We start from the raw sequence: 26941 nt of genomic DNA on the forward strand, positions 1-26941 counted from the left end.
GTCTCTGTGCACTCTCTACCGGGATAACATATTATTACAATCATAGCATTACATGGCTACAATGCACTCCGAAGCTAGCACTGTACAACTTTTTTTTTTGTTTGCTGATGTTTTTTTCTGATCCATAAAATCAAACCTGTACTCAAAATCATCTGTTTTGCAGTAACAAGGAAAACATTCATGCAACTGAAACACCATAAAAGAAAAAGTTTTGTCATTTTAAACTGTTAACAGTTTATACTTAAAATGACAAAACTGATTGCTGGTGTGGATGACAAAATCCTTCATCATTCTTCCTTTTGTCATCAGATAAGAGTGAATGTAATTAAGAGTGCAGCTGCTATGTTACGCCTCACCAATTATGTTAGCTTAGATGTCTAAGTCAAAGAAGAGAAACAGTTCGGGTCTTACCTTGGGCCTCGGCTTGACAGGATCTGCAGGCAGGTGAGAAACAGATACAGTGAGTGGAATACAATATGAGAGTGTGGTGGCTTCTTGACATACAACCTCAGCTGTCAACCTCTGCTGGCCTTCATTGCGCCTCTGAATGCATAAAGACCACAGAGCTTCTGCTAAAAATGCTTGTCAAAGACCTGAACTGGCTTCAGCTGTCTGAATTCAGGGAAAGAAACCTACCTGAACTTGAGACACAGACATTGAAATAGACACACAAGACTGAACAACAAAAAAAAAGAGATCTAAAAAGTCAAAGCATATTATGCTTTATTTACCACTTTCCTAATACAGAATTTAGTTTTGATTCCCTTTTGGGAAAATATGTATGCATATAAATTGGAAATTTTACCCTGAGGGTACAATGGTATTAAAAGTTAAGTGTTTACAGCATCTGCAGGTTTTTGACTTGAAGATCACAGACACTTAAAAGATTTTTCAGCATATCGAAAGTCAGATATCTAACAAGTGTGGAATTAGGGAAAAGCTCACAGAACTGCCAAAATGGAAAGAGGTTCTCCTCTAAGGAGCAAGAGTGTGAAAAGTAAATTTCACGAGAATCTGCCTTTTAAATCTTGATATTTGGTGTGTGTATATGTGTATACTGTGACCTGGTGAGGAAAGGTCAGCAAAAGAACTCGGGACTAACGATCATTTGGGAAAGTTTTAGACTCACCTGTTCTCCCGCAGACTCCCAGTCGACCCAGACACTCCTTATGAGCCCCCAGACCACATTTTAGACAGAGATAACCCTGGTTAAAGATGCCCCTAGAGACAGTAAAATAGCAGATATATTTCGTGTACGACAGCATCCAGACCAGAAACACCTTGACATTTAGAATTTTCTGGCTTCTGTCACACTGTCAAGATAAGTGAAATGACACAGGAAATGTCCTTCAGCTTTCCAAACCCATAAAACTAACACTATGAGCTGAAAACCAAGACAGCTACAGTCTTTATCAAAGTGTGGCAGATATCTACTTCGACTAAACCCCGGTAAGACTTTCAGTCAACCTGAGGACTAAATTAAAATTATCTTGTTTTCCTTTCAGTGTGGAAGGAAAAGGGACTGAAGACTGAAATATAAAGCGTTATTCTGTTCTTCCTCAAACACAAAAATACATAATAGTGTGCTTTCAAAAGTAAGGGACCTTATTAGTGTAAATTTTTGCCATCCTGTGTGAAATTACAGTTAAAGTTCAATATTTTTTGCTTAATCATACTTCATGCACATTATTAGTCAATATAGATCAGTATTGATAATGTCTGAATCTCACCTGAGTAAAAGGTGACAATAGTTACATGAAGTGATCCTTTCAAATGTATGCATCTTGAACTGGTGGGAATTGTGGTTGACATTCTCTGGTCTGATATTGGATCTAGGATTGGGAAGAAAGAATAAAAGTAGTTAGATGTAACTTAGTGGGTAAAAAAAAAAAATCTGAATATTTAACCTGATGATACAGGTAGAAGTAAAAGTGAGTGAAGTACATTAATCATACTTTTTGCTCTTTTTTTGTATGTGTGTGTGTGATATGGCACAGTACTGCACAGCAGGCTGACAAACGCTGTTTTGGGGTTTCTATTGACGGCAGTACAACCCAACTGATGCTAAATGATACTTTATTATTTGCAACCTCAGCGGAGATCCAAAAGCAGCTAATCTGATGTTCCACTGCTCAAAAGAATAACGGGAGTTAAACAACACATTTTGGGTCGTGAGAAATGAAATATTGCAGTTCAGAAATAACATCTCAGGCTTATCCAACTTCTGTGGAAATTTCAAGACAATTCAGTAGTCTGGGTATGCTTCTGGTGACACTTGCTTACAGATGTTCTCCGAAAGGATCTCCTCCTAGACCTGCATCAGGCCATCAGTCAACCCGTGGACAGTCTGTGGTGCATCATGGTGGCAGTGGATGGAACGAGACATGATGTCCCAGAGGTGCTCCACTGGATTCAGGTCAGGTGAACAGCCCATAGCAACAATGTTTTCATCATGCAGGAACTGCTGACACACAGCAGCCATGTGAGGCATGAGGCAGAGTATCGCCATCGATCAGAATGAACCCAGGTCCCACTACAGCAGCATGTGGTCTGCAATAGGTCTCAGTATCTCACCCTGGTACATCGTGGCAATTAGGATACCTCTGGCTAGCATATGGAGGTTTATGTGGCCCTCTAGGAATATAATTCCCCTGAACATCACTGCCAAAACTGGTCATCTTGAAGGATGTTGTAGGCAGTAGAACGTGGTACCTCCAAACTCGCAAGTCTGTCATTTGTGCTCCGTGTAAAACCTGCTGAGGAGCTCTGGAAGCCATTGGCCAATCTTACAATCCTGGTGTTCAAATGCCAAACAGGCTGCACAGTGCTGGGCTGTGAGCACTGACCCATCGTTGAACCCTAACACCACCCTCATTGAGTCTGTTGCTGGCAGTTGGAGCAGAAACATGCACTTTAGTGGCTTGTGGAGGTAATAATATAGCACTCTGGCAGTGCCTCCTTCCTCCTTGTGAAAAGGAGCAGATAATGGCCCTGCTGCTGGGTTGTTCTCCCACGGCCCCCTCCAAATGTCTCCTAATATACACACCTTCTCCTCCTCCAACCTTCTTGCCACAGCACACACTGTTGTTCTCTCCTGGATGAGCTGCACTTCCTGAGCAACTTCTGATGATTACAGACATAACATCATGTTATGTCTAGTGGTTAGGGCTCTGGCAAAATGTCCACAAAGGAGGAAGACAGAGAAATGTCTGATCAATACTTGCAGCATCATTCCTTTACAAGAGTTGTCTTGTTTATTACTTCTCATTTCCACATGTTGCCTGTTGTATTTGTAAAACAGCAGCTGAAATAGATTCACAATCAGTGTTACTTCCTAACTGGAAGGATTAACATCCCAGAAGTGTGACTGACTTAAAGTTACATGTACTGTACACCGTGACATGGTGCAGACCTCACAGAGGTCAAAGAGAATCATCACCTATGGGCACAAACAATAATACCTCTGCAGAAGAGCACATTAACAACATGGTGTCTTGTTCTAGGATGCTTTCCTTAAGTCCAGTGCACAGTACATAATATAAAGCATGGAGATCTAATTTAAGACCATAAATACCATATGTGTGCATTCCTGATGATCACATGAACGGGCTTGATGTCTATCGTTGCAAATTTTCAACAAACCGCTTTTGGGATTTTTACTATTTAACTTGGGTTTAAACCCAGGCACTGGATCTTGATAAATCTTGTCAAACGGTTGTACTTCTTCTAACACTTACGCTGACAAAAACTAACTAGTAAATCAAGGCCGGCTGTAGCTCAGGAGGAAGAACTGGAAAGTTGGGAGTTTGATTCCAGGCTTCTCCTGACCCTAAGTTGCTTCCCAATGTGCCTATCGGGCTATGAGGGTGTTTGTAAGTCGCTTTGGATAAAAGCATCTGCTAAATGACTGTAGAATAGATGTATTCCCTATTATCTTCTTTTCTTATGGTGGAATTGCACAGTATCCTTCAGTTTTGCCAAGCTCAAAAACTTTGGTAAATTTGGATCTTATTTTTCCTTTTAGCAACTGTGTGACAAAATAATCTGTCCGAATATGCACTCATTCTTACTTCTCCCTGTGTTATGATTAGACTCACAACGAAAAGTCAGTGGCAAGACTGTGAGAAACCAATACAGTAAATAACAATGAGAACTATATTAATACATCATGCTCTACCCCAACTTTAAGCAAGTCATCTGCCATATTGTTTCCACCTTTGTATAGTGTCCTGAAATTACTTTTTGTTTGTTTTCAGCTCAATATACATATATAGGAAAAATTGTATTATGATATAAAGTGAATTAGATCAAGAAAAAAATATACAATTTGTAAAATTGCTGATGTTGTCAAAGCGCTGAGATGAGTTTTATAAGAGCCTGAATGGATCAGTTGACAACAACATAATGCAGTAAAAATATTTTAACTAAATGCCACACTTAAATCTATTATGTCATTGTGAGAGGGAATTTTTACAGATTAAAGAAAATTAAGATTGTTTTCTGCTAAACTCGTTGAAAACAATGCTTTGTAAAGGTTCCATGTCTCTTCTCCTGCCTGCTGCAGATCATGTTGTCTTACAGCCAACACATAACAAAAAAGTCTTATCACGGATTATAAAATACTTCTATTAACAGAAGTGGATTAAAAGAGTGCAAACATTTGGTGTTTGTTTGATCTGAAGCTTCAGCCTGCAATATGGTATCATGGCTAAACACATAAAACCCAACTTCAATAAAAGTGGTATGGTGGTCAGATGTTGCTTCCCATGACTCTCGACTCACCACCATTTCACTGCATACACTGCAACAAAAAACAGCAGTATTTCAGAGTGATGCATGACCAGTCCTGTAATCTGTGCTAAAATGCTCATACATGTATGTAGAATGGTATGAAACTAATCCCTTTGATATTTTGCATTCCTACGTTAATTAGAGAGTTTCCATTTGCATATGATCACAGGCACACCTCCTACTCAGCTCTGGATTGCCATGTTCTCACAGGCTGTGTTCAGCTCCAATGTGAGCTACTGACTGATGCATCCTGACAAACATTTAGTGTTTTAATCAAATAAATGCAGAGCTGTTGAATCTGTCCAGAAAAAAATGTCTTTGTTTTTCTTTATATTCTAATCAGATGTTTTGGAGACTATACTGACAGTTCCTCAAGCCAACCAATTCATCAATTACTAAGTAAGTATGCATGGCCGATTAGTGTAGTGTATCCCTCCAACTGACTGAAATACTAATTATTTTCCCTACAGCGCATAACCTAAACAAGATGCACAACACAGCAAGCGTTCATATATAAGATGAAAATGGATGGCAACAACAGTCTGGCTGGAACGTGGATAAACTTGACAAACAACAACTTTCCTTTCAGATGCCACTTAAACTGAGTGCTCCCATCAGTGAGTCTTTCATCAGAAGCTAACATCCTCTTTGGTAGGAACAATTTTCACATTGTGAATTGGCCCCTTTTGGTGTCATTACCCAATGCACAGAAGCACACACAGCTTATTTCAGTCAGGAACCCTGTAGGCTCTCTGTAAGGGGAAAAAGTTTGGGGCCTAGATGTTTATTTGTTTTTAGTGGTTTGTAAATTGCACTTTACATTTCGGCCAAGTATCAGGGGTTTAGTGGTAATAGAAGTGTGCAGCTCCGGTTTCTGCATAAACTTTCAGCTCAAGGGAGAGAAAAAAGGAGCGGGAAAAGCACACATCTTTTAATGTACATTCACACATTGTGTAATGCTGCTACGGCAAAAGTAAAGCAAGAATATATGAGAAGTGATAATGTATTCAAGAGGGCTAAAGTTGAAAGTCAGCATCTACGGTGAGGTGTTTCTTTTTGTTTTCACACATTTGCACCCCAAACACAGAAGCTTTTTTTTTTTTTCCCCCAGTCAATCACAAAGTAAAACAGTAAAAATAGCAACGTATTCTCCCTCATCAACATAAGAAAGGACACATTCAGGATATCTGCTTGTAAAATTCTCCAAATGTCTCAAAACAACACAAACAATAGTCTACCTCTATGAAGCAACAGATTAATGAATCATTTCTTGACAAAGGCAATTCTTTGTAGCTGTGCAGCTCTTCAGAATAGTTCATGTTCACCCGTGGCTTGGTGTCCGCGCGTGTGCATGTATGCCTGAGTGTGTTATTGTGCTATTGTCAGCAGTGTGTGCACGATTACTGCTGTGTGCACGATTACAGCTAAAGCCTGATCAAACAGTCCGCATGAAAGAGTCAACATCTCTCTCGGCCTTGGAACAACACACATGCGAACAGAGACAAGTAAACAGCATGCACACACATGCAAATACGCAGTGTGATCGCTGGCCTCCAGTAGGGCTAACAAACTGTCACGACTGTGGTGTTCTTGCCTCCTTCTACTTACATGGCCATTTCGAACTGATCCATCCACTTCTTCTTCAGCTCTCTGGTCTTAAAGAAGAGTTCAAAGCCTGTGTGCCCCTGCTGGTGCGTCACGTAGAAGCTGTAGCACCACTGTGGATTTTAGGGAGAAGGCAAAAAAATTAAACTGAATGTTTTATTGATGTAAACTTTGGCTTTCAGTTGTCTAATAAATTGATCACTGTGCTTTATTTGTAGGTTTGAAGTGTTCATCTGGATTACAGTATATGATGATAGCGATGACGCTTTGTATTGTGGTTAAATAAGAAATATATAAAGAAATTAATGAACATGAAAATGTCAAACTGCAGAAAGTGGACATGGAGAGCGCTATGGTCATTGTTGCACCAAATGAGAAACAGTGCGACGATGAGGGGCTGCATTACTAGTGAAGCGAGGCTCATCATCGTTGGAGGAAATCTCAATGCAGAAAGAGACTGAGATGAGGGGCTGAGACTTCTGATAATCTCATATGTCCACAGTCTAAGATCAAACCCTGTCCTCCAAGAAGAGATGCTCCTTCTCTTTGGTGTAAAGTTTCTGACTTTCACCAGCATCATCATGCAACCTCCTGATGACCTTTCATCCACACCTCATCCCCGTGTCTTGTAAGGAACCAGAAACCAGAAAGGCTATCCCCATCCAGAGAAGCGTTGTCAGTAGGGGTGGGAAAATCCAATCGAAAGATCAAAAATGAGGAATTTTTGCTTCACAATTTAAATTAAAAAAAATTTGTAAAAAATAATCCATTATAACATTTTTGTCATTATTGTTATTGTTTTTATTGATCTTTTTACTTCTCTTCTTGGGCCTTATAGCAGCAGAAGGATGGTCTTGCTACTGTCTTGTTTGTTCCTCATTGAAATCAAGGAAAATGACAAGAAAAAAAAGTTTTATACATTTTTTTGTTTTTAATCTACAAAAATCAGCAATATTGAAGAATAGTGAGAATCGCAATTTTAATCGAATCGGCACCCAAAAATTTAGAATCGGATTGAATCGGTACAAAAGCATATCGTCACAGCCATACTAGTCAGCCATGATTAGTTAAAAACTTGTTAAGCCACCACATTTTCCCTTTTTATATTTTAAACAAACCAAACAAAGCAGTCAGCACTACTACAAGTGTGTGACCATAAGTATGAGCATCACTAAGATGATTCAGGTGAGTGATGGTCAGAGAAGTGACCTCCATGATGCTGACACAGACCATTTGTGATTACCTTCAATGTCAAGATCGATCAAATTCAACCAATTGTTTATGATTATTTTAGTACACATAAACACTAATTTGGTGTATTTTGCTGCACATCTTGGTAAGAAATTGTAACTGACGTCATTAGGACTTTAATTAGCTTTAATAAAAAATGTACGTTCCTCCACACAGTGCGAACACAAATCCCTGTAAGCCAACCCTGAAGTTGCAACCACGCCAATCATCTAGTTCATTCAGCTCTAATGATGACAGTGCAGGCAAAAAGGATGCATAAGTCACTGCTCTCCTGACATAAAACCATTAATGCTGTCATCAATCCTCCCTGGCTTTAGTGCCAGGGATGTCACAAACCTCAGAGATCAACCAAAGAGTGCTGGCTTGCTGGGTTTTGTCAACATCAACAGAGCACCAGCTGCAATGGGAGTTTAACCAGAGTTCAACTCAGAGAGCACAGAAGGAAATACACTGAAGGCTGCGAAAACATTGAGGCACTGTCTGCTAATCTGCCTTAGAGAAACCAAATTGCTTTTAAAGTTATAAATAAAGGAATTTTTCTTCTAAGTCAAATCCCTGACTAAGATTTTGACCGTGTCTTACAGGACTTACATGTATTAAGACAACTGTGGGATTAACATATGAGTTTGCTTGCTTGTTCTTTACAGCAACACGCTTTAGGGAAGCAGCTCATCCGGAGAGCATTGTTTTTAACTTTTGACCACAAAATACAAACACTGGAGCAACTTTGGCTTTAATGAATCGCTCATGTTGATATTGAAGGGCTTTTTCTTTTTTTAAAAGAAAAAATTAGTCCCCACGCCACTCTGCTTTTGCTCCAGTTTGATCTGTCAGAACTGATAATGAGAAAAGTGTTCAATGTCTGACCAGCCCTGATAATCCAAAGAGATTTAGAACTCTGATGTGTGATCAATCACTGACGACTGGTGCAGGTGCCGCTGTGTGGGGCCACATTCGAAATCTGAAGTTTCATTTAGCAAAAAATGATATATGGTGTTAAGTAGCCTTGGAAGACTGCACACATTCATCACCTATTATTAGCATCTCTGTCCTGTGGTGTGTGTGTGTGTGTGTGTGTGTTTCTGGATGTAAGTACACAGTACTACTGCATGCCTGTGTGCAAATGCATCTACAAACGCCAACAATAGATGTGTCATTTTGTGCAACATTTAGTAAAGGTTATTTATGACTGATGAAGTGTTCTGTTGGAAAGTTGGTCAAAATAAAGGATCCAAACATGCACAGTCATGTTCAGCAGATAAACACAGTGATTCACAGCATTTGTACAAGCTAAAACTGTAAATTCATTCCCACAAAACCACATAAAGACCAAGACTGAAAATGTTAAATACTGTTATAACCCCACAAAATACCCCCCCCAACACACGCACGTCATAACTGGACAATAAAGTAAATGATGATGATAATAGATCCCTTTCATAAAAAAAAAAAAAAAAAACACATCCCATTCTGGCAAGCTGTCAGTTTCACACTAGCAATCAGCACTGAAGTGAGAAGACACCATCTGTGGGCATACATCAACAAGACATCAACAAGTCCTCTCCACGACAATATGGCCTGCAAACGCTCCCACAAGGCGAAAGACAGCTTTCTGTATGAAATATTCAGGGAGACGGAGAAAGGAACCTTTTGCAGGTTTTCTGAATCAGGGTTTTCCAGAAGAGTGGAAATACCACTCAGAGGTCACAACTGGGAGGATGTGTGTGTTTTTTTGGGGGTTTTTTTTGCAGCCAAATCAGCAGCTCAGCAGATATTACACACACTTTGCTGTTGTATAATTTGTGACTGAGTACAAACTACAGTTTGATAAAGATTCATTTCGCCATGCGAGTTCAAGTGCAGTTTCACATCCGACTGACCTTTTTGCCTTCTTTGTCAGACGTGGGGTTGCTAGTGACCTTGAAGTAGTTGAGATCCAATAAGTCCTTCATCTCATAGTTGTCTCCTCTTCGCTTGCAGACAATGGCAGCCACGTCAAATAAAAAGATGTGTCTGTAAAGCACAGCATTGCTCTATCATCTGAACTACACAGTAAAGAAATCGTTTCACCAGTAGAGAAGAAAATCAGCTTGACACTTGAATTTGAATTTTTAAATATCTTTGATTCAGTAAAGAAACCTTCGATGGGTAATTCCTATTTGGTTTTAGTGTTTCCTCTCTCAGGAAAAGGATAATGGAAGTAAAACAACCTGTCTTGTTTCCTCTTATCGACGCTGGAGATCAGGCGCACCTCTCCGTCTCCCTTTGGCCGACCAAAAGTGATAAGTGGCTGATTCTGCAGACAAAATATCACTGAGTTACACGTTAATTTATTTTCAGTTTTGGGGTTGTTGTTTTTTTTTTTTTTTCTTTTTTGCAATATCAGTGTTTCATCCATCAGAAGCTTTGGAAACTGCGTCACGATTATTTCCAATAAAGATTCTCAAAGCATTGTTGCATTTATACCGTTTTAAAAAGGTTAAATATCAATAAAGATCTATATAAATATGATTAAACTGGTCACAATTTATTGTACTGGTAAGCTGATGGATTTTAGATGTGAGAGAGCTGATTTCAGCTAAGAGTTATATTACATACCCAGAAAATAAGATTGATTTTTTTTTTCTCTGCACTAAACACATTTTAACACACCGTATAAGTTCCTGTGTGTTTGTGTGTGTATGTGTGTGTGATTAGTACCATCCTGCAAAAACTACAACTTTTTTCTTTAAATAAATAACTATTCTTGTTTTGTCTTAGTAATGTTAATCGTCAGTGCTTAAAATAAAACTAACAGTCAAATAAATGTAAGTGAATTGATAAAACTCAAGGTTGTCTTAAGTTTTATTAAAAATAGTTCACACCTGATAATGTTTTATGTGATCTTAAAGCCAAAATGAGAAAGTTCTGTTAGATTCTGTTCATATTTCCATTCACCGTTTCATGCACAGTATTACCATAAGCTATATGGCCATTGTGTTGTTTATCTTAACCTTATTGCATTAAGATTCGAATAAAAGAGAACAAACTTTTTGTCACAAAAAGAAAGAAAGAAGCATGTTTGAGGCTCAGTTCTGTCACATGAATCTGCTGAGCTTCCCTGTGATTTAATTCAAAATATATCCCACAGAGGTCACCTTCCAACCTTTCCTGCATGTCTTGTGCTTGTCTGTCAACAATGTGCTGAGAAAACATCACAACAGTCTGTACTAAATAATGACACTGCAACTAAATGCTGGAGAACAACAAACAACAAAATAGCTGCATTTTTAGGTAGATATGAGAAATTCCTCAACTCATAACTTCAGTTTAAGCTTTTTTCCGTTTTCTTTAGTTACAATTTTTTTTTATTCTATTTATTTTTTGTGTTGTTAATCTTTTGTTCATATTATGCTCCTTCATTCTCTTTAATTATTAGCACAGATATGGTGATCCATGTGATATTTGTTAACTGCACTTCACAGTAAAAGCTGATTGTTTCTGAAAACATGTTTCATTTGTATTTTCATTAGCATTATGCTTTTATCTCAACACCACCATTCATTGTGTTTCAATCATGATGAAAATCTTGATGCCACAATTACTGATTATTTTAGTCATCAATCAATCAGGCTATTTTCTTAAAATAACTCATCATAAAACTTAAAAAAAAACTCATAAAAACATTGATTAGAATTTAAAGTGATTGAGATTTTTGAAACATTGAAAAAAAATAGAAAGCAAGAAAGAAAAGATGCTTATAAAGTTATAGATAAGGTCAAGTTTTTACCTTTTGCAAATTTTTCATGTGGATCAATTGCGTACTAATATAGTAATCATTGCAGTTCTCAAAGTTTATAGCAAAAAGAAAAAAGGTGAAAATTTAGTGACATTAAATATCTTTATACCATGTAGGAGTTTAATGTGATCACTGAAAAGGTTAACTGAGATCAGTGAGGCAACGTGTCAAAATTCCCTTTGTAAAGTATAAAGTAAAGAAGTGTTTTGCACATTAACTCAGGTTTTTAGTTTGTTTTTGTTTTTGCATCGCCACGACTCCAAATTCGAAAGAAAACTTGCATCAACCACATAAATAAAAAGTCTTTTCTGTTCATTCATACTCCCACAAAGCTTACTCCAACAGCGGCTGATAATTGCAGGAAAATGTATTTGTTTTACCAGGTTTTCAATAGACCTCTGGTACTGGTCGATCTCCCTTAGAGTCTCATTATCTCTCTTCACTTCGTTGACGTACTGAGCGAGGTCCTGGACAAAACACACAGAGACACAAACGCACATATTCAGTGGAGATATTCCAGTTTGGAAGTGTTGAAACAAGAATTCAGTTTGTAAAGATGATTTCCTGGACTGTAAACATTTTAGACCAGCATTTTTTTAAAAAATCCAAGCATTTAAAAGATCCACAGTGAGCAAGGGGTTGATTCCACCGCCACTTCAGCTTTGTTAACATGAAACCTACCAGTAACGCAGACTAGCATGGTATGGCTAATGTTGTAGGTTTATACATGCAAAATAAAAACAAAAACAACTTCAATTATGGTTGATCATTTAAATAAATTAAAACAAAAACATAAATAATGTCTCTTAAATACTGATTTTATTACATTTGGATGGAGTGACGTAACCTTTCGATGTTTATGCTAATTGTGCTAATCTTTTGGATTTTTAACGCGACTGAGTTTTCTCAGTCTGCTCCTGTAAAAAAGCTGATGAACGTTTTCCCCTGCATACTGTCTAAGTTTAACACGTTTACTGACCTATTCTTAAGATTTTATACATTTGTGTTAATGTTGAAGAAATTTCATGCTAATATCTGAACAGAACATTCATGTTCACAAAAAAATCTAAATGTACTGATAAGCTAACGTTGTCACTACGTTGTTGCTGTTTAGTGGCTTATGCAATTTTCTGTATTTTTATTTCTAGAACTGCCTGTGTAAATAGAGCACTTTCTAATGAAATTACATGATAACTCTCGTGAAAACGGGAGGTAAAAGTGAGTGAGTTGACTTTATTTCTTGAAAAGGTGAATCCAGAAATGACAGTAATTATCTGCCAGCTTTTGGAAACAATTGAACACCTAAATGTTCATACTCGATTGAAGCACACCACTTACTCTCATGGCATCAAGAGCAATCTTCAAGTTGCTTTTATCAGCAGCATCATGAGTATGTTTGACTAATTCCTGTTAGAGAGAAAGAACAGAAAGATAACCAACATGCAGTCTCACACATGATTACAATCCTTTAGCATCAGCACCAGGGTCCTTGGTTTGACAATGAAAAACCTCCTTTTCATATGTAAAAGCTCCCAATTTATTTTTATTTACTCTAAACTGGCAACATTAAAAGGATTCTCTTCCAATATGGCGTATAAAATATTGAAATACAAATTTGAACAAAAAATGAATAAAAACGGAAAACTGGTTTAACTTTGCTTTCCCTCTACCACACTTCTAATAGAAATTGTATATTTTTATTTTGTTGGGAATACAAAAAAAGTATTCTTTTACCAAATTGTTGTTTTCAGAGCAATAATAGGATTTTTGCTGCATTTTAGCATTTTTATCTACTTCAATTTTATCTACTTCAATACTACATTGTGATCACCAATAATCAGTCAAATAATCAAACCAGTTACCGGTGTTTGCTGTTTTGAGATGATCAGCATAGAATGACACTTTCATTAAGTCTGTCTTCAGTTTTAGAGGTTTGCAGATATGTCTGCTGACATGTCTGCAGTGTAGGCAGCCTTGTCATTGTAAATACTGAACAACAATGCGTTTGATTATCTGTGGACCATTTATTTAGTTGGTACATTATAACATTATTATTACAGATGCACTTGAGTAATCAAACAATATGGACAAAATGCTTTATAATAAATGCTTAGGAGCTTAAGTTATGCAATTTTGTATTTCATTTGCAATAATCATTAATGTCTTTCATTTTATTGTAAATAATAAAGAATAAAGAAAATCCATGATATGCAAGCTGCGTTGCTTATCTCACTAATTTGCATCTCTAACTAAAATACTCCAGTACATAAAGCTGCTTTTTCTATACCTAGCAAACAAACAATGCATGAATACATCATGAAGGCATGCAGTTGACATAGAAACGCAATCAAATATAATTTTACGGTGAGAAAAAATGCTGGAAGAAAAATGCATTTTCTGTCTGCATAACCATACTCATAAATTCATTCCTTTAATTAACACATTGAAGTTGTTGTTGTGCAAATTCCACTGCAGAACGAATCCGTGTGGAATATCTGATGGAAAAGGTTGGCTTCCACCGTAGCTATCATTGTATACCATTACGTGAAACTTGTTCAGCATTTCCCAGTGTTGTTTTTAAAGAAATGTTATTGCTGACGTATGATTTCTAATTCTAGGCAAATGTTTGTTAATCATATCAGCTGCTGCTGTATTTGCTGTGTGCCTGCTCTTTCTAAGTAAAAATGATAATAAAATTTTAATTATTCTCACAGTAATACATGTATTATGAGTTTAAACTAAAAAGTATGTGGAATGACTTTAGGTGTGATTTACACTAATAAAAAAAAAAAGAAAAAAAAAGAGATCAAATATTATTTGAACTGTTGTGTCAATGATATCACATTTTCCTTCTGAGCCATGTTCACCACACCTCTACCTCTTCCCCTTCTCTTTTTTTGTCCCTGTCACACAGATTCTCCGCAGGGGGTGGCAAAGAACTCCCGGGGATTGACATCATTTACTATGAATGCCTTTATCTTTTACATCTATTTAAAACAGCTCTCTAGTTATTACCCTCCCCTGTCATACTTGCTTTAATCGCTATGCTTTGATTCACACAAACTGGGTGAAACTTCATGCCACAATTTATCAGCCAACTTGTAGAACTAGTGGGCTAAAGACTACAAATGTGATTTCAACAGGAAGAAGGGAGAAAAATTACTTACCTGCAAAACTATATACATTATTGAACTGCAATCAGCCATCTAATCAGTTATCAGCCAATTATTTCAAATATATATATATATATATATATATATATATTTATTCTTTTCACAGAAGGGATTTTGAGATATTGTGAAAGGTGGAAACACATTCAGCAAATATGTGGAGGATGTTGCCCTCTAGTGGCCACTGATGTTCACTGAACCCAAAAAGTTGAATTAACTGGAATAAAGTTAACAAAACTTCTCAATTTTACATGCATTTGCCACATGCACATAAAACTATAATAATACATCCATTTAAAGGTAATAGATGTATAAGAAACATCAATAAAACCTAATTAATTAATTAATGCTTTCATTCCTGCATCAGCTATGAATGAGAGGCTAGGAGAGTGTCATCCCAGTTTCCAAAAGACAACCATAAAGTTAACATATCTTTTACTTTTTATTTAATCTTATTTCTTTCTTTTTTGTTGACAGACAGAACAAAGTATTTAATCACATTCAAAAATAATAAAAAATGAATAAAATCTTAAAAAGATGTCAAAATGATGAAAGCTTGCTCTAAGTCAGTTTAATATTCGTTAGGTTTATGGGACAAGTAAAAAATAAAATCTTTAGATGACTTATTGTCTATGTATTGTGGTTATACAAGTCCCTATACTGTATCTTATACTATGCACAGTGATATTTCTAACGCCAACTGGATTATTTTCATATATATGTACACGTAGTTTGCAAAGTTACCACTGTTATATCCCTCCGTTATTAACGTCACCATAGCAACGCATTAATCAACTGATACAGATCAGCTGGCTGTTAACAGGTGAAAGAGAAACACTCATTAGCTTGACAATGGCTGTTTGACATAAAAAGTACATCCAGTAAAATTGATCCTATGCTTTAGTATATTTAGCAAGTTTTGTAAAAAAGAAAAAAACAAATTCTTATAAAATGTTTACTGTGTGGGACTATATGTGCGAATTCAATAAGGAGTCATGCATTAGACAGTTTTAAAGCGCTTGACCACCTCTGCACGTTTTTAAAGCACAGCTCCTCGTTAATTTCTTACTTTTACTCAGGTTTGTATTGCTTTCACTCCTTACAGGAACATTTTTAAGTTTAGATTCAATGTGAAGTCTAATCTATGCCTGTAAATCATTGGATTCCGATTGAGTGGGAACAGTTACTGTGCTGCACCAGAAATCAGGCAGAAAAAACAGGGAACAAGTAACACAATATCTCTAAAAACACCAATCATGAACTGATGCATTCTACATTTCGACTACATTTCGAGGATGTATCAAACTGCTGAAAAACTATTTACATTTAACAAAGCTCATTTCATCTCCTAACTCTGCGTTGCGCTTTGTTCTAAGCTCCTTATTAAACTTTTACTTTAATTTTCCAGGGGTACATAACGTCTTATTGGAAAATGCTGAACAGCACGTTATCTGAAGTTCCAGGTGTTACTGGGCCAAGTTGCAGTAAGCTGCTTTTACTAAAATATTCCTGAATTAGCCTCTCATCTCGCTTGAAATGCACACGGTTGCCACCTGAGAAAGGAGGTAGGATTACTGCTGGATGGTAGCTTTTGTGTTCATGAATGTATGAACATGTGTATGACTGTTATTTATGTATAAGCATTCAAATAAAAAAAAAAATTAAATTATGAGCACAAATTGAAAAAATATTTACATATATATAACTGTGCAACTCTACACACAAACACCCTGTTCCACTGGGTGTTATATATAGCATCAATAAATAAAGCAAAACAAAAGGAAGGCTAATAAAAGCAGTTGCAGAAAGTTGTGAATACCTCATACTTCTAAAGCCTCTGAGTGTATTTAAAAAACTCAGCTGGTTGGTAATGAACCATAAAAATGGACAAATGCTGAGCAGACTAAATCGAATCAAACTTTATTCATGTCGCACTTTTCATGCCATCAGCAACACAAAGCGCTTTATGTGATAAAAAAACAATTTTTTGCATATTGAAATAAAGCAAGCCATCACAGAACAAAATATAAAACATCTAGGGTTATTTAGTATTTTCAATAAGTGATAGAAGCATCTGTACCTGCAGAAGGAGATGATACTTTAGGACTCTTTGCATCGGGACAACCAGCAGGTCCCTCAGCGTGAACTTCCCATTGTTGGCTCTTTTGGAGCACTCCTGAGGGAAAAATGTATATTTTATTTAGCATGAACTACTAGTGCATCACTGCAGAAATTTTATGTGCTGGTTTCATAAAAAAAAATTTTGCCGTTGCATGAACCACGGCTGTCATTTGCCATGTGAATTGCGAATGCCAATGTTTGGTGTATTCTCATTAATTATTACTTTTTATTCTATTTCATGTCTGACATATGTTCAGTTAATTCAATTAATTGTTCTTATTTATTTATTTTCTATTTTTTTAAAACACATTTTTATTTTTAAAAAAAAAAATTAAAAAAAATAAAAAAAGTCTTTCTATGTATGTGCAGGCACATACTATGCACTAGAGGTCACCAAAGACCTGAAATAATTCATAGAGCACATCACTTAGGGTTAAAGAAAAGCAGTTTCTTCATCAGTTTTACCTCCAGCTTCAAGCGAACATCCTCTTTTTCTTTGCAGATGAGGTCTAAAACAGCGATTGCAATCTCCACCTGACTGCAATATATCCCATAAATGAGTAGTCTGCGAGTCAAAGGAAAGGAAGTGAGACCATGATGAGCACTGTTGATAGGGACTGTGACGCTGCCAGAAGGCTTTCAAAACAACTTGAAACCATCATACTGTAAATCTGTCTGCCATGAGCTGCAAAATAAAACAACAGTTTGACAAGACTGGAACTGAGGTATGATAAGATCCTTCAAATGAAAGTGTGCAGACCAGATCAAGACAGAAACTAAGAACTGAGACATCATAACTGCAGAGCATAAATAAAAACAAAAAAACAATGTAAAATGAAAAAACAAGTGTGTAACTAATAATGCTACACTAGCTTTAACATAAACAAAACATTACCACCCACAGATTTAAATAAAATAAAGCAACACTGACACTTGGATTCCAATGTCTCTCTGTTACCTCTCTTTGTAGCTAATAAAGATCTGGTAGAGATTCAAGGCATTTTTATTAGCGATGGAATCCTGTACATCAACCATCAGGCTCTTGTGAACTTTAACCAGGTCCTGCGTCAAAAAAGGAAACTGTAAGTGTGTGAACAGACAGATCAAGCTGTAACGGGTGAAAAACAGTGGGACTTACTGGAATGTTGACAAAAACTTTATCAATTTCAGCATCAGAGAAGAACTTCCTCTTCAGAGGATTCAGGAAATACTACAATACAACACAACAAACATAAGAAGAAAATGTTTCATTTTCTTTTTTTTTTATGTTCCAATTATTAATTTGTATTAAACAGTGACTCTTATATTGAAGCCATTTACAGAGGTCACATTAAGACAGATATTAGTGACGACAAGCGAATGAGGGAAGTGTTAACTAGGAATTTCCCTCAAATGCCCCTGAAAATTACCAATGAAATGCTCAGATAATGGAGGGCTGCTTTATACACATGATATGATCAAATACAGTCAACTGGTCAGATTAAGACTGAAGAGTAAGAAAGACTACTGACTTGTCATGTACAACATGTAATGGGTGCAGAGAGCACGGGTTCGGTACCTTCTCGATGGACTCCAGAGTCTCAGTGTATCTTTCCTCTGTCTGTTTGATCTCAGTAAGGCAGCAGCTCCGCACATCCACCTCAGCCTGCTTCTGAAAGACACATTCGCCCACAAAATGCCGTTTAATGCCACCACCTGGTTGAGATTTTTTTTTTTATTGCAAAAGAAAACACAAATAGTTTGCAAGTTGCACAACAATTCCCCTGGCATGTATGACAGACTTATAGGCACAGCAGATACTGATGGAAAGATGGCCTCTGCAGCTCCAAGCAAAATCAATCTATTTTTTTTTCTCCATAAAAAATAGAGGTTTGTCTATTTATTGAGGTTAATAGTTTCTTATTTTCTGGACAAATAAAAAAAAAAAAAAATTTAATTCTTTTTTATATCTACAACCAATTTAATGATTTGTAGGTTAATCATCTATATTCAAATGTCTCCTAACAGGTTTATATTCTTGAAGGATCAAAAACCTTTTTTCTTATCGTACAATGTTAAAATAGTCATTTCTTCTATGGCATAATACGCCGCCTCAGCTCCTGTTTCTTAAGGAGTAATCAATCCCAAAAGTTCCAGTATGTTCTTATTTTTTAGTTGAGTGGTCGAAAGCAGTTATGTGAGGCGGCTGTGCTGGGTCAAACCTGCCACATGACTTGCATGCAGAGCTTTGTAGTATGATACCATGGTGTGACTTTGACGGCTGTGTGTGTTTGAGGACTTGATCACATCAACTGTATAATCCTAACCCTGACCTCAGAGAGGTAATCAGTGTGCTTTATTTGACTTGTTTGTTCAGCATTAAGATTAGACAATAGATTATTGTCTAATTGTCTAAATGTTTTTGCTTGGATATGAAACCGTGTGACATTAGGATGTGATTTACTGGCACTGCCAATCATTTCTGCAGCTAAATATGTGCCAAATAAAAAGAAAAAGGCAGATGACTCAGAAATTATCAATGGCAATATCCAAGATATCTCAAAACATGATTCTGATATTTTAAAATTGGTGCAAACAAAATTGTGACTTATTAAGAAGCCATGCAGCAGTTTGGGCACCTGAATACAAGTTGTAGACCTGGGCTGTCTGGGACTTGCAGCCATTCTTATGTCACACTTTTATATGTTCCTGCATTACTGATCAAGTTTATGTAAAAGAAAGTATCGCTGTGTTATGTCCAACATGACTTTGGCTCCTCTCTGTTTCATACTGATTCATGTTGTAGTTGGACTGGGTGAGCTTTGCGTACTGCACAGATTTATAATTTGCTTCAACCCGGTTATTCTTTATAATGCTGCAGCGTCAGCTTGCAACTTCTATATTCCTTTCATACATGAATTAATAAAACACAATGCAAAATTTTTTTTAACCTCTACAGACATTGCAATGATACGTTTATTGCTTATTAATGATATTTAGAATTTATTATGATTTATTGTTTATTTTAATCTATCCTATAAAATATCTATTAAATAATATGTAATCATAATTACCTTATGTAAATCTTCTATAAAATGTAGCTGTATCATTTTCTTTTCCTATTTATCACAAAGAAAAACTTGTATACTTACATTATGTTGAATTATATAATATATTTATTCATTCTCCAGTGAGTGGAAACGAATTGGATGACTCACTAGCATCCACTAAAGTGGTTTATTTACAAAAATACCATCCTCATGCAAGAAAAAAAGCTTGAAAATAGGTGTCCACTATAGGGACCACTCTGTATGAAAGGGATATATACAGTATATAAGCTGAGTAACACTGGAGTGTATACACTGGAAAGTGGCAGTATAGATACCCAGGTTATTGTCTTAGTTTGAACAGCCTCCATTCAAAGAAGCTAAAGTGTTCAACACAGCTAGTCGCAGATGTTCAGTTGGGTTTGTTGTGAGTCTACAAGCTTGTGTGAACAGGGCTGACTCATTGCAGTACCAGTGGGGGATGTTGCTCTGTCCTCATGAGGTCTTCATAAATCTCTCCTCCTGTATAATCTTCTTCCAGATTGTAGACAGCTGCATACAAGTCGTCTTCATCTTCAGGGATGTTCTCACTGCACATGTATAAATAAATACCATCAAAATGGTGCGCAGTTTATGTATAGTTTACATGTAATTAACCAGTAAAACATGATATCTTTGTAAATGAGTGGGGTTCAGATAAAATCCATTTGGCTTTTTGTTAAAACCTGCTAATTACTCCATGCGCAGATCACAGATTGACATGCTTCTAAAGCAACTCTCAAAACAAACAAGGAATGGAAACGCTGCTGTTACAAATAAATAAATAAATATAACATTGTTGTATTTTTATTCTACACTATCAATCACTGTCAGCATTGTCTGTCCAGAAGCTTATGTGGGTGGTTTGCAAAAACATGCCAAATTACTCATTCGTTTCCTCTGACAGTAACAGAGAAATGGAGCAAAGTCTTCTACCAAAAGACGTGGGGTGTTCAGGCCCCAGGAGAGCATGGATGATGAGCAGAGAGATCCTGCCATGTTTCTGAATGAAATCATCCCATTCTACCAACATCAGTAGTTTCCACAGAGATGAGCTTCATACGTACTCAATCAAGTCTTCCAGATTGTTGTAAATGTCCTCATCTTTTAGGCTCTCCTCCAATGGAAATGGCCTGAAAAAAAAAAACAAAAAAAGAAAAAGCAGCATAACTTCAGGTAAAAAGAAATGTTAATGTCAATTAAGTATTTATGTGTATAAATGTATTTGCATGTATGCAGATATATACCTTTATAAAGCTGCAAAGGAGGTACATTTAAAAACCAAGGAATAAATGTAAAGAAATCAAATGTATTTTTTAACTCCAACTATTTGTGATTATCTGTTATTCACTGAAACAAACTGTTTCATTAAAAAAAATTGTTGTCGCTTCTGGTAAGTGAATAAAACCTTTGGTTAAACTGGAAATTAGTGTGGGACTTGTGGTTATAACTGCAGTAGAGTTGGAGGTGAAGTGGAGGTAGATGAGGGCAGGAGGGTCTTGATGACAAAAAAAAAAAAAAATGTTGTCAGTAATTATAAGACTTACTTGAATCCTCCTTGCTGAGCGACTGCTGTGTAAGATAGCTTGGAAAGAGTGTCCATAACCTGGTGAAAGAAAGGCATATTCAATTATTTTGCAAAATGGCTCAGAGAAAAACCTCCAGACATATGCATATATCAACTGTGTTGATTTGCACACTTTTGCAGTGGTTTTTATTTAAGTTATCTGTTTGCAAGTTGCACCAGTCCCTCTTGTCAGGGTTTAGACAACTTCTAAAATGTTAATTAAAACCTTGATGCAACTGATGCAAATAATCATTCTTTTATTTAAATGAACAAAGAACAAAGATGGCATGTCAAATGTCAAAAACATGAATGAACATGAATGTCTGCTTTTAGGAATCTAAGTTCATTTTGAGTTTCAAATAAGTTTCAAGAAGAGCGTGTTACCATAGTGTTGCATCAGCTCCTTTAACACACTCAAAAGTGTTCGAGAACAGAAGAGTATGAGAACTGTAATAATTACAAATACTCCACTCAGACCCTTATTACTTGTAATTTCTGCTTCAAAGTGCACAGAATCTTTTTAATGTCAGACGGGTTTGGACAAAGGGAGGTCAGCTTGCACCTGCACTCGTTTAGGATCTAGGCTCCCACGGGGCCACAGTTTGCGTGCAGAATTTAGTCTGGCACTGTGCTGCTGACGTTGCTCACTATTTGCTGTCCCCATACCATAAAAGATGTCAGCCTTCGAATGAGCTGATTACAAGATGGGTGGTTGTTCTCTTTTCTCTCCTCTTTTACAATCTCAGATTTCCAAAACATAACAAAAAGAGATCTGTCAAAACACAGGACAGTTTTCTCACTTTCTGTTAAGGCCATGACAGGAGCAGTTCTACTCGTTTTCTACTCCCCTTTGTTTTTAGCTTTGCCAAGAAGGTTATATTTTTTACCCATGTTTATCTGTCTGTCCAGTGGAGTAGTGGTCCCTCAAGAAGTGGGTATATTTTTAAGTTTTTGCCCTTTATTTAAAAAAAAAAAAACAGAATGAAAAAATAACCCAGAAAACGCAGTTTCAGATGCGGTGACATGTAGGACTACTCTACATAAATTCATCAGTATATCTGCTCATCGTCACATCATTTCTGCTCTTCGGTTTAAGGGAGGAAAACCACCTCTCTGCATCTGTACAGCATACTGTCCTCTACTGTTTGATTTTGTGCTTGTGTTGTTCTCACTCATATGTAAGTCGCTTTGGATAAAAGCATCTGCTAAATGACTGTAGAATAGAATAGAATAGAATAGAATACTGGTAACCTTATCTGAGCTGCTGGGCGACATAGGTACATGTGTAGGGATATTTGTAATTGTAAAAGCAGCATCACAGGGGGGTAAACTCATTTCTGACTGAAAAAAAGTGGGTATACTATACCCACATATGCCCTGGACTACACCACTGTGTCTGTCCATCTGTTTGTTGATTAACAACTTCATGCAAAAACTCCTGTGTTCACTTTTGTGATTGTTTTTCTTAGAATGGATCTTAGTCTAACTAAGACTGCATTGTAGACACAGAAACTTTTAAAAGGCTTCTTTTCCACTGCAAAGTTAGAGAAAGAACTGGAACAAGGTTGCTAAAAGTAACGGACGACTAATAATATTGTTATTTCAGATGTTAAAGGTATATCTTGATCATCAATTAACAGTTTATAAATGGTAATGGGCTTGTACTTATCTAGAGCTTTTCCAGTCATGCTGACCACTCAAAGTGCTTTACACTACATTCACACACACACTCATACCATACACACATACCCCATACCCCAATGGGCACTTTGGGGGGCAACGTAGGGTTCAGCACCTTGCCCAAGGACGCTTAGTTAGACATGTAGTTAGATGAAGCTTGGAATCGATCCTCCAACCTTCTGGTAGATATATATATATATATATATATATATATATATATATATATATATATATATATATATATATACACACAATTGGAATTTAGGTTGTAGCCTGCTTCTAATACCTGACAATTTATTTATGACCTCTGTGCAATGGCATAAATCTTAAAAACTTTCTTGATAAAACATCAGCTATACAACATCAATAATCCTATTGGTCAACCAAAGAGATGAGTAAACCATTTGTGTTTTGGTAAATACAGTATCATGTTTCTGTTGTTGAAAACTAACTTTTTTTAAAATATAAAAGTCTTTACTTCAGTTCACTAAGGTTTTTAAAGGTACAGTCATTTTCACCATTTGAAAACACAACTTTTATATAATCTTCTTTGCAGTACTTCTATCTGTCTGTCTGTCTGTCTGTCTGTCTGTCTAGTGGACATCAGAACTGAACTGATCTTCTTTAAGACATCAGGGAGAAGAGGGCTCAAATGAAATAATTCTTAACCAGCTTGCTGTCAAGTTCTGCACCGGCTTCTTAATCAGATATGAATTGAGTCAGGTGTGTTGCATCTGAGAAACATCTTATAAAAAAAACACAGCAGGACATTGGCCTCGGGGGTCCACGTTTGACGATTCCTGATCCATTGTATTAATTTTCCTTTCACAATTTTACAGTTTTGTCTTTGCAGAAAGATCCTTCTTTTTCCCCATACAGCATCCAAACTGTGAGAACCACCATCCTTAAGCAGATTGCCTATAAACAAGTTCACCTGGGTAAGTAATTATCAAATCTGTTTGAGACTATTAAACAGATGGGAGAAATTACACAAACTGTCGTGACGTGGTTTTGTTCAGTGCCTTAGTTTCTGGTTTCCTGTTTTATTTTGTAGTTTTTTCCTGTTAAGTTCTCTTGGTTCTTGTTTAGCTTCATTGATTTCCTGTTCATTGGTTTCACCTGTGTCTCGTTTTGTTCCAGTGTATTTATACCCCTCTGTTTCAGTTGTGTTGGTTGATTCATTTTGTTAGTTTTGCCCTGATCTTGTCCCAGAATAAATCTGTCTGAGTTCTGCATACTGGCTTCCCTCATCTCTGCAATTGGGTCCACACCACATCTCCACTGCTTGTGTGACAAACTAAACACAAGAAAACCAAAACCCAATTGCTTCATTTGCTGTAACCTGCATCCAAAATCATCTAGAGCAGAGAATAAGTAGGAAGCAAAAGTCAGATAAAAAATTAAATTTTTATGCTGTCTGGTTCAAATATAGTATTTTGATTGTATATTACAAAACGAATGAAAATTAAATTCAGTCCAGGTTACAGCAGCAAATGCAGGTAGCAACAAAAATAAAAACTGCATTCAGGAAATGGTCACACAACCTCAAATGTACAGCTTTGCATCAGATTATTTTGTGTTAATGTGTGTGGGGAAAAAAAGAAAAAGGGGGGGGGTGGTGTAACCGAGAGGGGTTTTGAGGCTGAGTTCATCAATTGTCACTGCTACTGTAATATAAAAGAAGTAAACATAGTTATTTGAGATCTGTGCACACAGAGGAATGGAGAGCAGAGTTGGCAAATTTTTCAATAAGAGTACATGATTTCATGTGCCCACTTTTTAATGGCTTTTACAAATTAGAGTCCATTAACATTTCTGAGTATTAATTCACTTTGGTCATAGTCTTTGTTATATCCAGAGTGTACATTATCTGCAATCCAGTGAGAAGATACTGTTTGAGAAATAGTAAAGTAACATCCAAATTAGAACAGTATGGATCAGTTATTTTACTTTACTATTTCTCTGGCTGCTGTTCGAAGTCTTGTCTTCAATAAAGGATTTTCAGGCATGGGTTTAGAAAAAAAAAAAGATAGTTGAGGTTTGAAATAACTGTCTATCTGCAGTTCATCGCCTCTTCCTGTGCGAAAAAGTAGTGTGGCTTTGCTGAACCCAGGTGTGCATGTGACTTGACTTTTGTCTCACTTGTAATGTGAAAGAACTTTAGACATTAAAGCTTTAAAAATACCTTATACCTTTAAAGATGTTAAAAAAAACATTTAAATCACAGGTTACAGCCATTTGATAAGTTATTTCATGTTGTATTTGCTGAAATAAAGTAATTTGTTGCCTTTGTGTGTAATGTGACGTTATGCACGTTCAGCCAAATATTCAACTGTATGGCATTATTTGAAAAAAAAAAAGTCTCTCATCCTAAAGTTTCAAATGTCCACTGCATGAAAAATGTTATTACCATCAATGCTAATTTAATTTTGACAATAAACCTACAACCATTTCAATGTAAATAAAAATGAAAAATCAATATCAACACTAAACAATCCAGGTACACTGACTGTAATTACTGTAAACCTGAACGCTTAAGGCTGCCTTAAAAACAAGTCGTTCTCATGTCTACCTTGTCTTAAAAAATTTAGGTTAAGCCACATGCAACTTGAAAACCAAAGCCACAAACTAAGCTCAAGCCCACCGCCTTGGTTAGTGTGACCCCCTTTACAAAATGTTCCTTCAATCTAATGACTATTTTGACAAAAGACAGATTTGTATGTGTGTTATTTGCTGAAGTCTGTTATTCTTCAACTTCAAAACAAAATCTCCTACATAATCTAGTTTTTTGTTTTTTTTTTTTTTTATTATTATAAAACACATGACAATTATTTTCCAAAGTAGTTTCATTTTCATAAAAATAAAGAAGAAAGTATTTCTAATTTCAGCTGTGTCAAGTTTTATGAATGGGAGGCACTACTTTGGTGTGAGTTTAATTTTGTTTTGTTTAACACAGGCAGCAAAGACATAGTTGGGTAATAATGATTTCATTAGGCTGAACAACTGCAGTACAATATACCTAGTTTAGCTTAGCTTACCTTTGCTTAGTTTAGCTTAGTTTAGCTTACCTTAGCTTAGTTTAACTTACCTTACCTTAGCTTAACTTAGTTTAGCTTACCTTAGTTTAGCTTAGCTTAGCTTAGCTTAACTTAGTTTACTTTAAGTTTAGCAAATAAGTAGAAATAATGAAGAGGTAAGCCTGGTTTTATTCATACTCTAAAGCTAGCCAGCATCAAAACAATAGTCTATATTTCCTCTGTTATCCTGTGCAAAGAACAAAATGTGTTTAATTTGTGCATTTTGGTTTTACCCCCAAAAAAATGAGACATAAGGCACTGGCAGAGCCAAACTAACAATGTCTGTCAACTTCAACGTCTGTCACCTAATATTGACTGTAAAAACAAGGTAAACTAATGTCTCCAAGATGTCTTTCCAAAATAAAACAACAAATGATCCAATAAACATTAAAAAAAAATTTCAAAAAGTAGAAAAAAGGTTGACTCATTTAATTTTGAAGGAAAAAAAAAATTGCCTCCTTCTTTCACCTATTTGGCCAGCAGGCTACTGCATGCAGTCAAGAGTGAATGCCTGCAGCGAAGCCCAAAGTAAGTCAGAGGGGAATGTAGGTTAGAGATCTCCGATTAGATATTCAGCAGACTAATGCTCGGTCTAAGGGCAGAGTTGGCACAACTCAACTTCAAGTGGATTAGACTGATTAAGATTTGAGATGTTCTCTTGTGGATGTTTGTGCAAAATAAGGGAGAGATTGAGCTTTTCTTGTTTAGTTGTACAGCCCTCTTTGGGGCCAATCCAACCTAATCACTGAACCTGCAGACACCAATAGTGCTATGGATAATGATGGAAGGGGGGAAAAAAAAGCAATGATGAAGTGCAAATTTTCCCCCTTCCAGAA

General features: G+C 36.4%; 1 protein-coding gene across 1 annotated transcript in view; it reads right to left on the reverse strand.

The window, feature by feature from the left end:
* The window catches only part of LOC306758862 (guanine nucleotide exchange factor VAV3-like), a gene marked incomplete at both ends in the record, with an annotated part of 65954 nt that overhangs the window by 28146 nt on the left and 10867 nt on the right, over positions 1-26941 (reverse strand). Inside the window, 16 exons of the mRNA XM_079244283.1 lie at positions 412-434; positions 1130-1221; positions 1731-1832; positions 6400-6509; positions 9528-9660; positions 9858-9943; positions 11806-11892; positions 12764-12832; positions 16676-16771; positions 17182-17281; positions 17675-17778; positions 17855-17926; positions 18275-18367; positions 20215-20332; positions 20849-20914; positions 21329-21387. Of these exons, the coding sequence (XP_079100409.1) occupies positions 412-434; positions 1130-1221; positions 1731-1832; positions 6400-6509; positions 9528-9660; positions 9858-9943; positions 11806-11892; positions 12764-12832; positions 16676-16771; positions 17182-17281; positions 17675-17778; positions 17855-17926; positions 18275-18367; positions 20215-20332; positions 20849-20914; positions 21329-21387 (1410 nt within the window). The remainder of the gene's footprint in view (positions 1-411; positions 435-1129; positions 1222-1730; positions 1833-6399; positions 6510-9527; positions 9661-9857; positions 9944-11805; positions 11893-12763; positions 12833-16675; positions 16772-17181; positions 17282-17674; positions 17779-17854; positions 17927-18274; positions 18368-20214; positions 20333-20848; positions 20915-21328; positions 21388-26941) is intronic.

Source organism: Telmatherina bonti (genome assembly GCF_933228915.1).
Source record: "Telmatherina bonti genome assembly, chromosome: 7".
Lineage (NCBI taxonomy): Eukaryota > Metazoa > Chordata > Actinopteri > Atheriniformes > Telmatherinidae > Telmatherina > Telmatherina bonti.